At 37.1% G+C, this 22,065-nt stretch overlaps 1 protein-coding gene across 1 annotated transcript; it reads right to left on the reverse strand.

Annotated features, from left to right (window-relative positions):
* Positions 1 to 1,250: 1,250 nt before the first annotated feature.
* Positions 1,251 to 11,613, reverse strand: PLSCR2 (phospholipid scramblase 2). Its single transcript, XM_028843759.2, has 5 exons — positions 11,383 to 11,613; positions 9,933 to 9,975; positions 6,763 to 6,983; positions 5,507 to 5,668; positions 1,251 to 1,513 (listed from the first exon to the last, which is right to left on the reverse strand). Exons 1-5 carry the CDS (start codon positions 11,437 to 11,439, stop codon positions 1,292 to 1,294), a joined length of 705 nt encoding a protein of 234 aa, XP_028699592.2. The 5' UTR covers positions 11,440 to 11,613; the 3' UTR covers positions 1,251 to 1,291.
* Positions 11,614 to 22,065: the final 10,452 nt, after the last annotated feature.

Here is a 22,065-nt window from a genome sequence, read left to right on the forward strand (position 1 = left end):
CTCAGGTTCTGAATGGTGGGATGAGCAATGCCCCTCTGGCTAAGGCTGGTTTATATGCTGTCTCCGTGAGTGCTATGCCACATGTTACCTTCTGCTATGACAGGGAAGCACAGAGTTCCAATGCAAAGTCCCACAATCACTGTGTTCTCCCTCCCCCAAACACACGGATTCTGTCTCTCCACCAGATAGCCACTGCCAGGTATGTGGGAGGAGTGGTTTAGGCAATTCAAGACTCTCTGTCCTACCCTCCTCAGTGCCTTTTTTAAATGTGATCTTTAAACCAGGTACAATGATCAGTCAAATGACTGATTTTTAGTTCTTATGAACTTGCTTTCTGTTGTGTGGACAGTTGTTCAATTTGGAGTTCCTGCGATGGGGATAATTCTCAGAGCCTTCTATTCAGCCATCTTCATCAGCTTCCCCTGTTTAACTTTATCCCATTATTTTCATTGCCATTTACTTGTTGAAGGAGCTGGGTCCTTTTTGCTGTATGTTCTCTGTTAAGGTTTTCTGATTATATCACCAAATTAATGTTTAAGATATCTATCTGGCGTTTCAAACCTTGATTGAATATTGGAATCACCTGGGAGCTTTAAACAGCTTGAAGTCTTCATCCTAACTCCAGAGATTTTAGTTTAGTAAATTTGGATGGACGTGAGGAGTTTGAAAGTTACCCAGGTGTTTCTACTGTGCAGCTAAAGTTGAGGACCATTGCGCTGTTTCCATAAACCTCAACTTTGGCTGCATGTTCGTATCATCTGGGGCACTACACAAACTTCTGACTCTGAGCTTCTTGTTTAGTTGAAGTGGGGAATGGCCTGGTACGTGAGGGCTTTCAAAAAGTGTCTAGATAATTCTAATATAAATATACATTCAGAATCACCGCTTTACCCTATGTATTTCCTGTAAACTGGTAGTTAGGTTTAGAGGCTTGATTGAATGTATACTCTTATTGCACTTTATAATCCCATGTTAGATGTTTTAATTTAATGAGTCAGGATGAAATTTCTGTGTTTCACTGAGTTTTATTCCACGTAAGACTAGCTTCAGATTTTTCTCCTAATAATATATTTGATTTTTTAATAACCCTCCCCCAAACCAGAGCTTCTTCTTAGCATATAAAGTTATTCTCTTGCCATTTGAAAGTGTGTAGACTCTTCAGACATAAACTAACTGCCTATAAGTCCGGAGAATCAGAATCAAATAGAATTTCAGTGCTGGGATTAAATGAGAACATTTTATAAAAACTTTATACTCTAAATGGTTATCTTACAATGTATAATTTATTAAATTATTTCAGAATGATTCTAGAGAAGACATCTGTAACCAAGATTAGCAGGAATAGACTTACAATGAGGAAACAGGCACCAATCATCACGGCTTTCATTTTAACATCAAGGTCTCTAGGGAATTGGATTCCAAAGTTGTCAGCATCTGTAAATGCCTCTCTTAAAAGCCCAGACCAGTGCTTAGAAATCCTGCCAACCACTATTTGTTCATCAAGAGATGTAATCTAAATTGTAAAAAAAAAAAAAAAAAAAAAATCTTAAAAATTTATAGAAAACTTATAGCAAAAGTACTTTTAAAGTTGGAGTAACAGGAAGCATGTATAATTATGAGCATACAGTTAATATGTTACATTAGATGCATATAGACTCCTGTATATTTATAGATACATAAAAAAACTGTTCTATTTTATAGAAAACTTATATAAAAGTAGTTTTACTGAAATTTTTAACATTTTCTATTTTATATTAAGATAGACATTAACATATGTTTTATTTATTTGAATTGACCCCAAACAAAATTTAAGCAGAAAAGGATATAAATTTGAAGTATTTCTTTGATATAATTTCTAGAAGCCATCAGGAAGGAAATAAATGAAACTCCTATTAGACTTCTGCTTTTTAGAGACGCACAGAGCGTTTACACAGCTGAACGTTTAAATATGAAGAGAGGCCTCACTACCACCCACTGTCAGTAGGAAAACATAAAATGCTAAGAGCCTAGAAAAGAAGAATGACAGTTTGAGTGAAGAAGCAACCAATAAGTAACTTGATGGGATGCCTCAAGTCAAGGGTGTGGGCAAGACCAGATAACTAGTGGGGTGTGAAGACCAAAAAAAAAAAAAAAATAGGTAGAAAAGATCTCCAACGTAAAACTTTTCTATTTTTGTGAAAAAAAAAATAAAGGTTGTAAAAATTCTGCTGAGGAAACCTGGGGGTCATCATTAGAGTTGAAAAGAGTGTGCTCAGACAAAAACACCTCACCAGATGGGCAGGTAGTGGCTGAATATAGCTAACATTCACCAAACTACATGTAAGAGTTATGTCAACCCAAGTCAGGAATGTCGTTTGCAAATTTGAACACAGGATCAGAAATATAAATAATGACCTACATATGCAGATCATTATAAAGTCTAGATAATTTTTATGAAAAAAAGTTATAAAGTCTAGATAATTTTAGCTAAATTCTGTATAACATTTTAAAAACAAAACAGAAAATAAGGTAAAATTACTTCAACCTCTGGAAATAATACATCGGTATTTACAATATCATAAGAACTATACATTAAGTTTTTTTTCTTTGTTTTTGTTTTTGTTTTTTTATTTTTGGTTTTTATTTTATTTATTTTTTTAGACAAAGTCTCACTCTTGTCCCCCAGGCTGGAGTGCAATGGCACTATCTCCACTGACTGCACCCTCCGCCTCCCAGGTTTAAGCGATTCTCTTGCCTTCAGCCTCCCAAGTAGCTGGGATTACAGGTGCCTGCCACCATGCCCGGCTAATTTTTGTATTTTTAGTAGAGACGGGGTTTCACCATATTGGCCAGGCTGATCTCGAACTCCTGACTTCAGGTGATCCGCCCGCCTCGGCCTCCCAAAGTGCTGGGATTACATAAGCCACCACACCCGGCCTACATTGAGTTTTTATCCCTGCTTCCTGACACAGAATTTCTAAAATTCTCTTAACTTTCTAAGTTACTAGGGGTAATAGAAGAGTCTTGCTTTAATATTTGGTGTTTGTCCCAGATTGCTGGCACACAGCTTCAAAATCCTTAGAATCTTCTAAACAATAAGTCTTTTGTATACTAAGATGACTAGTGGTTTTTGGTTGGGGTTCCTGATAGCTTCAGTATTAGGCTGGACACCAGAAAAACCAAGCAATGCTTAGAGGATTGAACCATTCAGTCCTGTCCCCAACTTCCAGAGATGAGAGTAAGGCTGGAGTTCGTTATTTACCAACAGTCAATGGTTTAAATCAGTTATGCCTACATAATGCAACTTCCTAAGAACTCTCAACAACAGGTTCAGAGGCTTTCTGGATTGGTGAACTCACGTGCCATGAAAGTGGCTTACCCCAGTTCCACAGGGACAGATCCCCCTTTGCTCAGGACTCTTCCAGAACTCATTCTATTAACCTCTTCATCTGGCTATCCATCTGTATCCTTTATAATAAATCAGCAAACATAAATAAAATGTGTTCCTACATTTTGTATATAGTTTTAACAAATTGTCAAACCCATGGAGGAGGTTGTGAGAACCCTGATTTATAGCCAGTTGGTTAGACGTACAGGAGATCTTGCATTTGTGGTTGGAGTTTGAAATACGGAACAGTTTTGTGGGACTGAGACCTTAACCTGTGGTGTCTGCATTAACTCCAGGTGAGTGAGTGTCAGAATTGACCTGAGTTGTAGGGAACCCAGTAGATATCTGTAGAGAAAGAGAATTGGTTGACACGGGGAAAAAATATCCACACATTTGGTATCAGAAGTATGAGTAAAAAAAGAATTGTAGTGTATTATATTAGCATGAAATTTATAAGTCTGTAAATTTAATACTAATAATTGGTAAAGATAGTCTAAAAAAACTAAATATTTATTTGCAATGTAAATTATAAATGCAAAAAATACAAATAGGCCACTAGCACATAGAACCTAGGTAAACACCAAAATAATATATTAAAATAATGTGTAAGATACTAGAGGAGCTACATAATTCAAAACATATAATTTATGAAAGATTACTGAAAAGGTATTTTTAAATTACAAGTTCAAAATTGCTATAAAATTTACTATATGCATTATTTTCCTGCATTCTCAAATCATATGACTTTTAGTTACTCTTAGAATCTGGTGTCTGCAGACATAGAGAATTGAAGAGCTACTGAATGAAATCTAAATTTTTAGTATTAAGAATGTTTCACAATTTGTTAGTGATTTACTCATTTCTTAGGAATAAATTATATTCCTATTAGACTTTTATTAATATCATTCCTAGAAGGAGAAATAATCTTTCACTTGTCTGGATTTTTATGAGCATGAAAAGAGAACTATTATTATACATATCCCTACATAAGTTTCCTGTACATACATATTACACACTCACATACCCACACACCCATATACACCCACACACATGCGCATATATCCAATGCATATTATCATACATTTTATATACACATATTATCATACATTTTATATACATATATATATATCCCTTTATAACAGCATTTTAAGTCTCTACAACACATGTGTTTTCTTAGAATTTCCCATCTCTGTCATCAGATTATGAAGTTGAAAAGGGGAAGCATTCATTTTTATATAACTAAATTCTAATAGAGAAATTAAAAATCATATTATTAGAGAAGAAAGGATGCAACAGAATGAAACTGGATAGTGCAAAACCTTAGAAAGATGTGGGGACACTGTCAGAGTTCCCACATTTTATCATAAGTGAGGTAGCCCTACTCAACTTTAGGATTTTTATTCCTTATTTTGTGGAATTGTGGGCCTAGTTTACCAAATTTTCTGATTTTCCAAGAGAATCAGGAAATCAAGATTAAGTTATAAAATCTTCTGATGGTTAAATATTTGCAGCTAAATGATTTGATTATAAGGCTAGGCTGTCTGTTGGAGAACTGCTGTAATGAAATTTCTGCAGGAATTTAATATAGAGACATATTGTGGTTTCCAATGACCTAATTTAATACAGGGTTAGAGAAGAGACCACAGAGAAGTATAATTGGGTAATACATATTACACTGACTTTCTCAAAACTATCTTTGCATGATTGGGCTTTCTGTAGGAACTCAAAGATGTCAGAACTTCTGGACATGGCCTGGAGCACTGGCAGCCTATATTTCAGATTAAGGAAGGATCCATATGCTTTGGCAATCAGAATTAGATGACAAGGTTAAAGTTTTATTTATAATGGATAATATATAGTGTCACCACACAGAAACCAACATGTTTAAGTGTTAGATGATTTTCTTATTTTTATTTGACTACAGAGCTCTGCTTCTTTTTTCATCCATTTATCATTATCAATACTGACCTTTAGTCAGTAATAACCCCCCCTCTGATCAAAGTTAAATATATGGGAATATTATCTTGCTATTGAGACATCAGTACACAATACTAATTTAAGGCATTCATAACATTCTGCAAAATTATATTCTTCTTATATTAAACAAGCAAATTCTATAAACATTATGACATCTCTTACCTCAAAATCAACACCTGCAAAACAGCTGCACACAATACATGGACCACTAATTTTTAGTACATCCTCTCCTTTCTGATTTTTAATTGTAAACTTTGTTAGAAATGGGTGCCAGGTCTGAGTAACATAACCTACTGGTACACCAGGAGGAGCTTGGATTTCTATCTACAAAAGTAAAATATGTGTGAATATAATAAATCATCATACTAAAAATATCTAATAATAGCTCTAATTTACTGAGCATTTCCTAAGTGCCAGACATTGTAAGTGAGGACTTCCTAGGACTTTTTAAAAAATGATCAAACAATGTAACATATTTTAATGTGCTATTCAAATTATAGAGCATTTCCCATCAAATTCTCAGTTTTTCCTCAGATAGATATTCTTACAAATATATAATTATACCTAACCTAAATGGCATGGAAAACAAAGCAATTCACTAATAATAACTTCAATTATCCTCTCAAAATAAGTACAGTATTAGACTTTAGATAAGTCTATGCCTTTATCTCTATCTGTGTGATGTTCTCACAGCAATCTGTATGCAAGACTAAGTTACCCAGGCAGATATGGTGTTGGGCCAGTGGGATCCTGGAAAAGGCCACCCTTCCTAAAACATCTCTGAACCCCAGTGTCTTCCCTGAAATCGTATTCTCTAGGAGTAGGCTGCCATGCAATATGAAACAGAGATATCTGGTCTTTACAGAGCTGAAGATACTCCCATTTAGGACATCCCTTTTGCAGATGACACAGATATATAGGTTTTTATTTTGAAAAGGAGAAATGAAAAACATAGGAGATAAGACTTTGTCCTAGGTTTGTCCCTTAGTAGGTTGGCCAAAATTATGAGATGAACACATCTGTTCTTTCCTTCATTCTTTTGTCTCCATGATCCTAGAATGCTATTTTAGGATATTTTCAATGGTGCAACTCTGCTGGTTTCGACCATGCCTCTTGTAGTCATCTCTAAAAAATGATTTGAAAAAGGTGCCCTATCTGACCTTCCCTTGACTATCAAGAACTCTCATATCTGAGCAGTTGCTCAACCCCATGAGGCAGACTGCTGCAGGACACGAGGCTAACTATTCCCTGTTGTTTACTTGCCTTCCTTCCCTTCTCATACAATTGATTCAGAAGCCCAAACATATAGCTCATGGAGCCATATTCCTTTAAATCTCATTTGATTATACAGATTCAATGAAAGGGCGGAAAGCCTTGCCGAACTACTTTACGAAAAGCTCTAGTAATTGCTCACATACCTCCTGAAGGCAGCAGGGGCAACAACAACAGTTACATCTTAGTGGTCTTTCCAGAGTTATGACTTCTTGACCCACATTATCAGTAATCCTCAAAGTAAAAGGTCTAGACCGCCCACAGCAATTTCGGGTACAGAAATTAGTATCTTCTGCTGCAAAATAAATCCTCTGCCCAAAGCTGTTCTTGATTTCATACACGTTACTACTTTCAAAACTGAATAGGACTAAAAATGAAAATAAAATCAGTTGCCTTTATGTTAAAATTATTGAACCTATCTTAAGACATTATAATATCTAGCTAGTTTTAGATGATGCTCCAAGTATCATAGAAAGAATAAAAAGGAATGGTATTTAGAATTGATCAGGCAGAGGAAAAAGGCAAAGGGAAAGGAGGAAGCTAGGCTATTAATGCATGGAGAAATTGAGTCCTTCTGTGAGACATGGAAAAGAAAGCAAGTCATATTTTTCTAATCCCATAGACTCCTGTGAGAAGAGACACTTCACTGCTGAGGGTTGGGGCAATGCTGCAGGTAAGCACAGTGGTGCTAGGTGTACGGATAAAACGTCCATTTATTTGGTATAGTTATCGCATATTATGGAGAGGAATATAGGATGATTGCAAAAAATATATTAAATCAATTGGTTTAAGATTTCGTTTTATAAGCCACACTTATGTCTTGTTTGTTTGCACTGTTTGATGAAAGGCAATAGGAGGGTTAATTCTCAAGGCACATGCATAAAAAGTGAGAGGCAAAAATGGAAGGCAAATTAGAACATCACATTGGGCTCAGGGCACCCTTATTTAGCTCTGCAGTAATTTGAAAGTAAGAGATGAATGTTAAACAAATGGGGAAGGTGCTTGGCAATCAGGGCTTCAACTCAGAATATCTAGACTGTGAGCATCCTAAGTGAACTCTGTACCTTAGACAGGCTAACGTCTTGGGGAAACAGAAGAACGCAAAATGCTGACGCTCACATGGTATCTTACCAAGGACTTCCATATTGAACCACACACTGGAAACCTCTCCTTGTTTAAAGCCATGAAGGAGCAATGAATTGTCCCACTATCCACAGAAGGACATCACACAGAATTGTTCCTCACAAGTCCTATTACCATAAACTTCCTTAAGAATCTATGGTGGGACTCAAACAGGTCCTGGACTGTGCCTATATAGGAACTGCACTTGACCTCAACATCTGCCATAGACAAAAGTTTGTGAAAAAATTTTAAATCGAATTTTAAAAAATTAATTCCTGTGTGGGCATCTGTTATCCAACTAATTGTTTAATTACGTAACTTGCTTGCAAAAAATCTTAAGCTCGTTTATCTATAAAATGAGATCAATGGGGTTACACAATCTTGAAGTTTCCTTCAAGTTACTTGAAAAATGGAGACAAAACAAAAGACTGCAGCAATTATATTTTTAGAATCTATTAACTTTTCAGTCATGGTAAGGTATAAGTATTTGTCATAGTCTCAGGTGCTAAAAATAAACTGAGTAATCATCTTTTTATATGCCTTGATGTTAGCAAACAATATAGACTTTCAATTTGAGAAAAAAAAAGAAAATTAAAAATGTCTTTTTAAAAAATTAAAAACTGGTAAATGTGGAACTTTGTATTTTTCAATGAAGCACATATATTGTGCAAATATATATAAAGCTTATAAATCTAAAAATTGTAAACATAATATTGTATAATGTATACTGTCTGGCCTTTTGGATTTTATAATCTCTATTATATATTCCATAAAATAAAACATTTTAAATAATTCAGAATACAAACTATTACAGAACATAGTGCTCCTTTCCAGAGCAAACTTAATTTAGCAAAACTACAAAAAACCAAGAACATTATAAATATCTAATCACATATTTTAAAAGCAGTTTAAATGTAATAGGTAACAATTGTATATGTTAATGAAATTCATTACTCTGCTTGTACAATTCAAGTTATAATTTCAACAAGTTAAAGAAACTGCAGCTATGCAAAAATGAATTTATTTAACAGATATTTTCTAAAAACCAGCAGTTTTTATAATACATAGAAGAAGTAACTTTATTATATCAGAGGGAAGACACGGTGGTTCATAACTCTACCTAGGCTCTCATTCCCCTAGCGGCCGTTCTGAAGCATGTAGAGGCTTACTGAACTTACTCTTGCACCTAGGAAGCACTGGACCCAAGAAAATATCTGGTGGCATCAGGAATATTCAGCAGGAGCAGGAGTGCTCTTCTAAGAAGACAAGCTGGAGGCCTGCTGGTCAGCATCCTCCAACACTGCAGTGCCCCTGCACCCTGGCTAGTAATCTACAGTGCATGGAACAAAGATTCTGCTGGATTCATCTGAACTCCCAAGAGAAACTGTGGGCAGGAACAACAATTTTTCAAAACACTCCCATCCAAATTCAAAAAGTTTACTCACTTGGAAATGTACTAAGGTAACTAAAATATTGGATGTGGCTCTGTGCCATTCTCAAGGTGATCACAAATTGGAGAGAAAAGAGCTGAAGTGGTAGAAGTCAGGTAAAGTGATTGAATCCCTTAAAGTTATTTGGAGAGAGACAAGAGAGCAAAAGTAAGTCTTGACTGTATTCTTTCTACATTAGAGTTTATAACATTAGGACAGATGCTTATCGTAATAGTGCAGTCATCCCACAGTATCCGTGGGAGATTGGTTCTAGGACCTCCTGTGAATAATAAAATCCTAGGCTTCTCAAGTCCCTGATATAAAATGGCGTGGTGTTACTATATAACTTATGAACCTCCTCCTGTATTATTTAAATCATCTCTAGATTACTTATAATACGCAAATACAAGGTAAATGCTATGTAAAGAGTTGTTATATTGTACTGCTTAGGAAATAGTGACAAGGAAAAAGAAGTCTGCACATGCTCAGTACAGGTACAATTTCTAAAAATATGGTTTTGATCCATGGTTGATTGAATTCACACAGGTGGAACCCACAGATAGGAAGGGCCAACTGTATTTTACCATTTCACTTCTAATGTTCAGAAATAGACTACTGATTTCATTATTGTTAAGATAGATATTTGTAAATAATCAGGTTTACCATCCCACATCCCTCGGAATGCTATATTTATAGTTTTTGATGTATCTTTATTTGCATAAACTTCTCTTTTTAGATATATAAGCAATACAATTAATACATACCTTCCAGAAGTTCAATTTGCTGATGAATTAGTATCATATCTATCTATTATAGTAAAAAGAAAATTAAGTTGTATGTTAAATATTTTATAGAGAACCAATTACTATTCATGTTTTTATTGTTTAATACTGCATATAATCAGTTATTGACATTTATCATTATCAACTCTTAATAAGTTTGTTACCTTTTATTGTAAAACTAAAGTTAACATATTCTTAATTAAAAATGCTGTATGTTTATTGAAAGCATTCACTACTAATATTGTAAACTTAGGTAAAATAAACTAATATAGTGGAATCCCTATAAAAGTTAGAAAACAATGTTCTTCCTAAATGAGGATTTAAAATATAAAGACTTTTTTATCAATTTAAATAAGTTTTTATTGTAAGTCTCAGTTACTTATTTTATGTCTACTTCATATAATCATTTTATAGTAACTGACAATTTCTTCTATATATTTTTGAGACTCTCATTAAAAAAACTAGGGTATTTCTTAGAGAAATATGAACTACTAAACATTCTTATAATATTCACTGTGCAAGTACATTGTGGGAAATTAAGTTATAAAGAGTAAAAGAGAGATAATTCATTTACTGAAAACTCATTGACTATCACAGAAATATTTGTTTATAGATTGGAGATATAAAACTTTATATTCCTATTTTACCAATCCGTTCTCTAAGACGAAACCAATATTAAACCTCGGTTTGCTGGGGTAAGCTATCATGTAGTACAGCAAAATCCAGGACTTTTTTTTTCCTTATTGGTGACATTTGTAAAATTGGATCTTCCAAAAAATAAAAGCATCATAAAAATGTAATTTTACTAATTGGAAGAAAAAGATGACTCAAATCCCACACAACAATATTAAGTCATTTTTGGTACTACTTACTAAAACTCAACTCTAAACTTTAGATGTCTTTTAAATGTCAAGAAAATTATTCAGTATTGGAATTAAAAAGCACAGAATCCAGAATCAGGGTACCAGCCCCTGATTGGTGATGAACACGGCACCCCCAGTTCATTAGGTTTTTAATCCTGGGTAAGTTATGTAACTGCTCTGGACCTCAGTTTCCTCTTGTGTAGAGTGATGATGATTACAACGCCTACACATCATAGAGATTCTGGAAAGAGTAAGTGGGGTAATACATGTATAATGCTTAAAAACAAAACCTAGAAAATAGTGCTTAATAAATTTTGACTTTGGACTATTATCACATTATATAAAAAATCTTAGAAAACAATCACCTGTGACATTCATATTTTGATTTAACAATGAATCGAACCCAAAAGAACCAGTAACTTGTTAACAGAATGTGTTGTTTACCATTTCTGACATTAATTAATTAATAAGCAGTAAATAAATAAATATCACTCAACCAAAATTACTATGGTTCAAAAACCAGAAGCACAGTTTCATTTTTTCTGAGTATTTTACGTATTTGAAATTACCTGACTTAAGTATTCCAATCCTGGTGGACAGTTTAATGGTGGTGGTGGTGCTGGCATCCATAGGGCCCCTGCAGGTCTACCTGGCTGATTTTGAACAGGAATGCCAGCTGCGCCAGCAGGTGGGACTAGGTAGCTATGCTGACGTCCAGGGTAGAAGGCCTGGGAGCCCAGGTGGCCAGCCTGTTTCCCAGTGTGTCCAGCCTGGTGCTTAGGGTAGACAGTATGTCTGGGAGGTCCTGAAATAGGAGCAAGTAAAATAATTTGTCATCAATCCTTTTTAGAATAACCCTAGTTATCTACAAACTGACCTCTCAACTCAGAAGTCTTATATCTGTGAAGCTTGAGGTATGTTTTCATCTTCAGATATGTTTCAATGAAATATCTGTGGTTCCACATTCACTTCTATATTGAGGGTGGTTCGCTGTGAATAGTGTCGGCCCAGAGCTTTATCCTTACTATTTAAAACTCAGATAGAAAATATGCTTTTATACCTGTGAAAGTGAAAGTAAATCCACTGATCTAAAGTGACCTATATGAAGATTCTGGCATGCCTTCATGGAAAAGAGAGATGAAATTTGAAAAAAAAAAAAAAAAACAAACCAAAAATAATGGCTATGTTTCAGCATTCCCAGAGCCCAAAAGCACCCTGTGAAAAATTATAATTGTGGAATTATAACAAATGACATATCCTATATGTATAGAAGTCAATGGGGAGGGGGGTTGACCCATGAAGGGATATTTGTCAAGGTCTGGATCCATTTTTAGTTGTCGCAACTGGAGGAGAGACTGATATTACCACCTGGTTGGTGGAAGCCAGGGATGCTGCTAAACATCCTCAAATGCCCAGAACATCCCCGTGGAAACAAATAATTATCCACCCCAAAATACTACAGTGCTGAGAAACCCTAATACAGAGGTAAAATCATGTCATTCCTCCTAGCAGTTTTCAGATGCTTGTCTGGGCCAACAGGTTACCAGGAGTTTTAATCTACAGCGTATTTCTCTCCTGTTTCCCTTGATAATTTTCTTAAAACATCAATTATGATATTGCAGTTACAAAATTAAATTTCACAATTTGTCACTCTTAGATCTTTAGAACATACAATTTGATAAAATTCAACAAAACAAAAGTAAAAAAATCAACAGACTTTGAAGCAAAACATTGAACAGATGAAAAGTTCTAAAGTATTTAGCAGAATAGAGAAAAATGTAATAAGTATAATCTTTATATTACATGCAAATGTACATTGCAATGATGCTTCATAAGCTTATTTGTATAGTCCACAGTGTAGTGATTCCATAGGAATGGAAAATAATTTCAAGGGACTATGTTCCTCAATATATTAAATGAATACTTAATGCCACATAAAATATAATACTTGGAATAGGCAGTACATTTAAGTGGAACACTGGTGACAGGCTCATATACTAATAAAAATAAGGCTTAGCAAACAGATTTAGCCTAGTACTAATGCACTGTAAATATAGCTTTTATAATTTATTCCTCCTACAATTAATGAATATAGATGATGCATGATGTGATTGGCTGTGTTGCGGAATCAGGGGATACAGCTATCAAAAAGTCAATATGCTGTCAACGAGCTTACAGTCAACTTCTGGAGGAAATAAAATAATTTTTTTATTAAAAAAACTTCATATTGGTATGATGGGGAAAACCTGGGAGAAAGGGCAGAGGAAGATGGATATAATTTATGTTGAAATCAAAAAGAGAAGAGGAAAGCTTTATGTGAAGACCTGCAGAGAAATGCTACAGGAGGAAGGAAAAGCAAATGTAAAAACCCTGACTCTGTAAGGAATTTAGCATGTTCATGAGAGAGGAGAGTCATAAGAAAAGAAGAGTATGCATGGCTGTCACCAAAGCAATAGGAGGAAGTTCATCTAGGGAGACCCTTAGTAAGGAGTTTGGATTTTATCCCAGGTGTCATTGGTAATTACTGGAGGAATTTCAGCAGAAGAGTTAACCATGATCTCGTATATATCTTGCAAAGTTTTTAGGAGTGCCCAGTACTGGGATTTGCAAAGGAAAACATAGCTACAAATAATATCCTTTCGTAAGCTAAAAAAAATACAACAAAGAACAAGTCAACAACACATTTAGTATTATAGGGAGGAAATTAAACACTTAGTAACTTACTTTTATTGTTCATGGATTGAAATAGTTCTGAAAGAGACCTAATATTAATATGTTGTCTATACATTTGTAGGTCCAGTATAACTGTTGGAACAAGATATTCTAAAACAATACAGTCACATTCACGGGATATTCCTCTTTATTCGTCGAGTAGAGCCTTATCTGGCCATTTAAATCCTTTGGGCTTGACCTCATTCCCCTTGCTGTTTTCACAGTAGAATTTATTATTATTTTATATAGAGACAGGGTCTCATTATGTTGCCCAGGCTGGTCTCAAACTCCTGGACTCAAGTGATCCTCCTGTCTCGCCCTCCCAAAGTCTTGGGATTACAGGCACAAACCGCTGCATGTGGCCTCGGTAGGAATGTAGAAATTGTTGGTCAGCCCATGATGATGAACGCTTTCTTTTTTGAGATGGAGACTTGCTCTGTCACCAGCCTGGAGTGTACTGGCATGATCTCGGCTCACTGCAACCTCTGCCTCCTGGGTTCAAGCGATTCTCCTGCTTCAGCCTCCCGAGTAGCTGGGATTACAGGCACACGCCACCACACCCAGCTAATTTTTGTATTTTTTAGTAGAGACGGGGTTTCACCATGTTGGCTAGGCTGGTCTCGAACTTCTGACCTCGTTATCTGCCCACTGCGGCCTCCCAAAGTGCTGGGATTATAGTCGTGAGTCACTGCACTTGGCTGATGGTGATCATTTTCTAGAAGACTTTAGGAAGAGAGTCTAATCAGGAAGAAATGCTGCGAGCTAAGACCCCAAAGGGTAATTGAGCTAAAACTTCAGTCTTCACGGCCTGCACAACCTAAATGAAGTGTGTGGTTCATTTCCAAGCCTCTGGGCTTGGGCTCCAGGAATGGTCCAGGTAAAGAGCAAGAAAGGTTAATTATCAGATCACACCACTGCAATTATCTCGTAAAATTTCAGGTCCTGTGGACCTGTCATTCCAATCCTGACCTGTAAATTTGAGAAGTTGTGACATTACTCTGTTCATTAAGAGATGTATTTTTTTTTTTTTTTAATCAGAGAACCCAGTCTCAGGAGTTGTCACAGCTATAGCTGCCACAGCCTCCGGAGTAGCTGGGACTACAGGCACCCGCCACCACGCCCAGCTAATGTTTTTGTCCGTGCTAGCCAGGATGGTCTTGATCTCCTGACCTCGTGATCTGCCTGCATCGGCCTCCCAAAGTGCTGGGCTTACAGGCATGAGCCACCGCTCCCTGCCTGTACTTGGTATTTCTATAGAAACATAAAGGACAGCAAATATTCTACTCAGTAATTCTGCCTTCTGATGCCTTGACCCCATCCTAGTCTTTCCCACTACTATCCAGTCACTATTTTCTCCATCTACTGTAGATCCCGGTGCTTTTCATGACTGTTAATTACAATGAACACATCAGGCAAATCTCCATTACCCAACATTTTTATCTTTGACCCATATGCACTAATGCAAACTGCCCTCCCACTTCTCAGGCCCACTCTGGTGTTGGCTGCCCTTTCACCAACTCCTCCTACTGTGCAATCCTAAGTGGCAAATAAGTCAACTGATCCCTCCACATCCTCAAATAAAATATAGAGTTCTCAAGAAGAAACCACCTCCTTCCTTGCCATTTCAAAATTATTTTTTATGATTACCAACTTTAAGCACACATTTTCATAATATAGTGAAACTCTTAAGAATGCTCCAATTACAGTCACCTCTTAGTTACATCTAAGAAGTTCAGCAAAGGTTGAATAATTCCAAGTGGGTTTATTTGTCCCTGAAATAAATCAAAAGATGTATTTGTGTTACTGATTTAACCTCCTGGATTGTCTTAGAACAATAGGAATCCAGTTTGCGTTAACTGGTCAGAAATCAATGCTGTGGACCTCATCAAGTCAGAAGAGTAGAAATATTAAATCATATTTTTCTGCAATTAATCTATAAGGTGAACAATAAGCTAGTAAACATGTGTAACTAGGGTAGACTAACTAAGGTGGACCAGTAGCTTTCCTGGGTCTCCAGTTTACAGACTTCTAATGTGGTGGGACTTTTCGGCATACAAAATTGCATGAGCCAATTTTTTATAATACATCTCTTCGTGTGTGTGTATATATATATGTGTGTGTATATATATATATGTGTGTGTGTATATATATATATATCTCCATCCTAGTTCTGTTTCTTTAGAGAATTCTGACTAATATGATGAGTCTATTCCAAGAAATGACATAACTCAGTTTAGGAAATGATTGGGCTGTGTCCTGAATAAATTAGCTAATTAATCTAACATGATAACTTTAAATCATTGCTTCCAGCACTTTTACTAAAAGGTAAATTTCAGAAATAACTTCAGAGTAAAAGAAAATCATATTTTTATGCTGTACTAAAAGAAAATAAATGTTCGTGATAAAGTCATATTATATATTGTACCATTTGAATTATAGTTACTCCAAAACAAACACAGAACTTCAAGTTACAATCTGATTACTACACACTTCTTTCTAACTCTCTGGTAAGTGATAAATTTGGAGTAAATTGAGGTAGCGCATACTATATACACATTAGTACATCTCTTTTAAAGTAATTCTATCAGAAATCATGTCTGCTCTGGACTATTTGATAATTATAAACCTCCGCACTCAGGGAGAGGGAGAAGCAGCACAGAGGATTTCCAGTTCTGACTTCACAATTTGTATTACAGTTGTTAAATATTAACAACTGTATAGGACGACATCGATTTGGTTTGAGCTCCTGCACTAGGCTTCAACAGATCAAATCAAAATGGAGTAACTAATGCTAAAGTTCCGCATTAGCAAATTGAAACTAAGTTGTTTATTTGACCTTCCAAGAAATCAGGAGAGAAATGAAAGTCTAGCCTCCAAACAGGGCAGTTTCAACCTACATAATAAAGAATTTCCCACACTTTAGCCCTTATAAAGAGAGTAACCTGAACTAATTTAATGTTAACTAATCCACTTTTTGTATTATGCTATTTCTTCATTGCTGCTCAAGGTACCTTATAAAAGCTGACTATTCTGCAATGCCCCATGTAGCATCTCTCTATTTTTAGATAAGATGCTGTCATATTCACAAATTCCTAACATAAGTTAATTACATCTTTAAATTTGTTGTAATTTATCTTTTGACACAGCTAAAGCCTTTTGACCCATTTCTTAAGGTCTGAAATTTTTGTCTTACTGCTTTCAAACATAACTAAAGTAAAACCTGGAACTCACAGGGAAATCATACTTAATTCTGGAAGATCCTAAAATTACTATGCCTGTAACATAGATAATTAACAAATAAATTCAGATTAATAACCTAAATCTAGTTATGCCTAAGAACAACTCTCTCCAGCCACATTCACCCTCAAAAAAAAAAAAAAAAAAAAAAAAAAATCACAATATAAAACAGTTCACATTCTTCTCAAGCCCCAAGCAGAGACATAGGTTCTGAATGATTTTAGTAAAATTCTACCATTCTGAAAACGATCACAAGAATTCTAGGTGCCTAACTTCCTACCAGTAAGTAAGAATGAGACATTATGCTATGCCAGAGAGGAACTGTGAATAGCCCAGGGAGAAGGCAACATTTATTGAGGTAAGTCACAAATTAAATAGCTTTCATGTCATTCAGTTACATGATATGTAAATTTTATGCACGTAAAAGATTTGGTTACCATCTAAGAAGACAAACATTTCATCCGTTGAATTGTGCTTTCAGTCAAAGTAAAGCAGAGCAAGCACAAATGCATTTATACAAATATGTGGGGCAAGAAGACGGTGAGCCTTTGAGTACAAAGCCCACCATATCTGTGAGGTATGAGATTGAAGTAGGGTGACTGAGGCCAGTTATTAATGCAAAGTACCTCGTAACCGGGAGTTTTACCATAAAAATCCACTTCAGCATTTAGGCTCAAGAAAACAAAACACATACGCTTAGAACCAATGTAAGATAGCCTTTTACAGTTTTGTTTGTTTGTCTTTTGGTTTTATTGAGACAGAGTCTCACTCTGTTGCCTAGGCTGGAGGCCAGTGGCATGATCTCGGCCCACTGCAACCTCTGCCTCCCAGGTTCAAGCAATTCTCGTGACTCAACCACCGGCATAGCTGAGATTACAGGCATATACCCCCACACCTGGGTAATTTTTGTATTCTTAGTAGAAATGGGATTTTCCCATGTTGTCTGGGCTGGTCTCAAGTTATCTGCCTGCCTCAGCCTCCCAAAATGCTGGGATTACAGGTGTGAACCACTACACCTGGCCTATAGAATTTTATATTAAACCTTGAATCAAAATGTAGATACTGTATCAACTAGACACAACTGAAACTGTAGTAGTAAAGTGTTCTACAAAACTAACAAGTAAAACAAGGAGACAAAAGAAACAAAAATGAGTCTTAAAGTCAGTTTTTCTCATTTGATTGCTTTATTACTGCTCAAAAACCTTTCCTTACAACGCAGACCTCCCTCACAAATCTGAGTTTTCCTTCCTTCTTTATAAATGAGAAAACTAAGCCCATAAAGATAAAGTGTTTACTTAATGCTGTACAGCTCACTAACTAGCTGAATTGAAATTAGTCATGATTTGTATCTGTTGCACTCATGTTCCCATTTCGTTGAATAAAAAGAAAACAAAAAACCCCACATTCTCCCAATGTGCCAAATTTCAGTGAAAGCTGTTAGAGGTTATCTTTAAGGTATATTTCTTATGTAAGATAGAACTATGTTGAATTTCAATTTAGTCTCACAACCAATTAGTTTTTAACTAGGATAGGCAAAAAATTGTTAAAAGCAGTTTTTAGCAACAAAATTTGAGAAATGAAAAGCACAGTTGTTACTACTGATTAACAAGTGCTTTGGCTTTTAAATTTAGCACTGTTCAAGGCAGTGCTATAGAGCGTGTGTATAGGTACACATATGTGTACCTACATATATCCACATATATGTACATATGTATAAATATGTAAGTACATAAATACTTAACATAAAGCTTATTTTGTTTTTCAAGGAATATTAATCAAAGGCATAGAGCATGAAAGGCACTATACAGGCACTAAAAATGGAGGAGACGGGCAGCTAATACAATTAAATATATTCCAGCACATCATATTAATTAAATTCATTATAAATATATTATGGATAACACATATATAACAATACAAACGTATTTGTATATATACAAATATATTAAGTACTATGAATACAAATAATGGTGCAATAAAAAGGATATGGAGTCATTGATTTAGATGGAGTAGTGATGGCATTGTCAGGAAAGTCAGAGCAGAGAGCTGAAAAAATTCTAGAATCAGCCAGACCATGGAGATGTGTGAGGTGCGGGGTAGGGCCTCGAGAGGGCCTTATAGAGAGAGGGAAATTCACTGGTAGAAGTCCTAAGCTGCAGGAAACAGGGCTCATTCGGGAAATGAAAATCTATGAAATTACAGAGCAAAAGATGGAGAGACCCTCAGAGATGAGGATGGAAAGGTGCACAAGGGCCAGTTCATAAATGTTTGAAGTCGCTCTACCTGCACTTTAAGCCCTCAAAGGCCAGAGCTTGGTTTGTCTTGTCCAAGACAGGCCACTTAATCTGTGTTGGTTAATTCAACAATAAGTGGACAGTATTATTTTGTTCTTTTCAGTCAGTAAGAATAGTTCCCTTAAAGATCTGAAGGCTGCTTGATGTACAGTGAGACCCAGGTATTTTACGCTTGTCTATCCAACTGCAGCAATCCACTCATTTTCCTTTGTATGTGTTTTTCATTTCCTTGTGCTTGTCCATTGCTCAAAACCCTTCTACTGTAAACATCAGGGTGGCAATAAGAGAAAGGTTTGCTCTTAGGAAAAGTTCAAGAAAGAAAGGAGCCCCCAAACCTCCTGACACTTCTAAGTGTCACTGGTACTAATCATGTATCTCAATGTGATAACCTGGAAGAAACAACGACTGACTGTTCCTGGAACTGGGAAGTGGCCATGGCAAGAAGTCCAGAAATAACAGTGCATGAATGAAACCACATGGGAACCAGAGAGTCAGTTTGCAGAAGCAGAGACTTCGTCAAATATTTAAAATAATAAAAGCTAACTTTCACTGAGTACTTTCTGTAGTGCCAGGCACTGCTCTCAGAACTTTACATTAACACATGTAATACTCTGTAGCTCTTTTAACAGTTACACAGTTTCAGAGATGAGGCAATGGAAATAACATATATGAAGAAATTGGCTGACAGTCCACAGATGGGAACCAGTAGAGGCCGAATTGTCTTAGCAACCGTGCTAGATACCGCTCTTTTCCAAGCTGGTATTGTAGAGGGCCTAGCATGGATGTGCGCTCCAGGCGGACTTCAGTGAATACTTACTGATAAATGACAGCTTGCAGGCTGTCTTAACCGTCCCTTCTAATAGCGCCACTATACTAGCACATGGTCCTGAGCCCAGCCTCTGCCCATGATTCAGGGCCGCTCTCTGCCTATAAAGCAGTGTAGCTAAGGGGAAGCCGAGCCCCGCGAGGCGTTTTCAGGCAGGACACCCCTTTTCATTCGAATGGTTCTGGGGTGAGCCCGGGTGCCGCTGGGCCGCCTGAGGCCCCTTGCCGAGTTCCTGTTCCACTTCAGGTGTCGGTTCCCGAGGCCCATCGACCCTTGCCTCGCCCTCTGACGCAAACACAGTTATGGGGCGGAGCGTCGTCCCCACAAGCCGCGCACACCCCAGTCCCATAAGGAGGCGACTAAGAAAGCCTCCCCCCTACCACACCACCACCCGCGGCTGCAGCTGTTTCTGCACAGCCCTGAGCGAGCCGAGGTCCTAGTACGGCTTCCTCCCCTCCGCCCCTTGACTGCCAGGCCCACCTGTTGCACAATCCTCCCTGAAGTTGGCGGGAAAGCGGCCTGGACCAGCCTCAGAATCTACACCTGCAGCAGCCCCTCGTTTAGCTTTCTGGATACCAAGGGTACAAGGCTTCCCTCCCCTGGCCCCTGCGCGGGCACACGGGATCCGGCTTTGCTGCTGGAGGGCGGCCGAGCTGGGGGTACGACTGAACCCACCACCCCGTGTGCGGCGCGGAGCTGCCCTCCAGCCCGTCCCGTCTCCCCCTCCCCATCCCCGTCCCCTTTCTTGCTCTTCCGAGAGGCTCCGGATACGTTTGTCCGGTGGTTAAGGGCAGAAGGGCAGAAGGGCAGAGATGAACTGGGACCTCGACACCAGCTGGAACTGGAAAATTATCAGGCAGGGAGTGGCCTCCCCCGGGAACTTCCTTAACTCTGGTCTTGACCTGCATCCCTCAGAAGCCTGCGGCTTTTCAAGGTGAGGGAGCTTAGACTACAAATGAGGAGCGGTCGAGATTATTTTGTTTGTAGCCTTTACCCTCTTCCCTTTTCTTTCCATCAAAAGGCATTTTTAACCTGTTTTAAGAGTGAAAATGATGAGGTGTGTGGAATGTTTAATTTTTCAGGGCGTGCCTTTGATTTTTCAGGGTGTGCCTTCAACTGGCACACCCTCATGCAATAAATAAATACATATTGTTCTGACGTTTTTACTGATTTTTAAAAAATTTATTTACACGCCTGTAACCTTAGCACTTTGGGAGGCCAAGGCAGGCGGATCACTTGAGGCCAGGAGTTCAAGACCAGTCTGGACAACATGGCGAAACCCTGTCTCTACTAAAAATACAAAAATGAGCCGGGTGTGGTGGTGTGCCCCCGTAATACCAGCTACTCAGGAGGATGAAGAAGGAGAAAAATCGCTTGAACCCGGAAGGCAGAGGTTGCAGTAAGCCAAGATCGTGCCATTACACTCCTGCCTGGGAGACAGAGCAAGACTCGTCTCAAAAAAAAAAAAGTAGCACGTGGTCTTCCAAACAATAACACCATATATGGAGAAAAATGAAACCTCACCCTCTCCATTTTCTCCCGATTACCCTGCTAACCAAGGTTGACACAGACATTTGAAGACATACTAAGAGGTGGGAGGAGGGAAGAAAAAAGGGAATGGAAGGCAGGAAGGTGGAGAAAGAAATTGAGAAAATAAGATACAAAAGGGAAGAAGGAAAATCAAGCTACCTGAATTTGAATTCTTCCTTTTTTACTTCCTGTGCCTGTGACTTGTGAAAAATTACTTGACAATCTTTGTGCCTGTTTTCTAATAGGTAAAATGAGAGTAGTAATGGTGTCTACCACATAGGATTTTTATGATGATTAAGGAAGTTAAAATATATAAAGAATTTAGAATGATGCCCGCCATAGAGTAAGCGCTCAGTAAATGTTATATACATACAGATATGTATATACACAGCTACACAGTATTTTGTTTGTGTGTTTTTTGTTTGTTTTTTTGTTTTTACACAAAGAGGATTATTTTACACAACTCTTCTCTGATGTGTTTTTCACCTAACTATGCATCTTGGAAATCTCTATCCCTCTAATACAGAACTGTATCATTGATCTAATAATCTAGGTGCTGTTTCTAAGTTTTATCAATTATAAATTATGCTCTAGTCATCATCTTTGCACATATCTTTCTGTATACAATACAAAAAACCATATCATTTTATTCT

This window comes from Macaca mulatta, chromosome 2 (genome assembly GCF_049350105.2).
Source record: "Macaca mulatta isolate MMU2019108-1 chromosome 2, T2T-MMU8v2.0, whole genome shotgun sequence".
Classification (NCBI taxonomy): domain Eukaryota; kingdom Metazoa; phylum Chordata; class Mammalia; order Primates; family Cercopithecidae; genus Macaca; species Macaca mulatta.

Coding starts and splice junctions, on each gene's coding strand:
- PLSCR2 (XM_028843759.2), bottom strand. CDS start 11,439: ATGCCAGCACCACCACCACCATTAAACTGTCCACCAGGATTGGAATAC. Junction 6,984..9,932: donor GCAAATTGAACTTCTGGAAG/GTATGTATTAAT, acceptor TTTCATTTTTAG/TCCTATTCAGTTTTGAAAGT. Junction 1,514..5,506: donor TTGCAGGTGTTGATTTTGAG/GTAAGAGATGTC, acceptor TTTACAATTTAG/ATTACATCTCTTGATGAACA.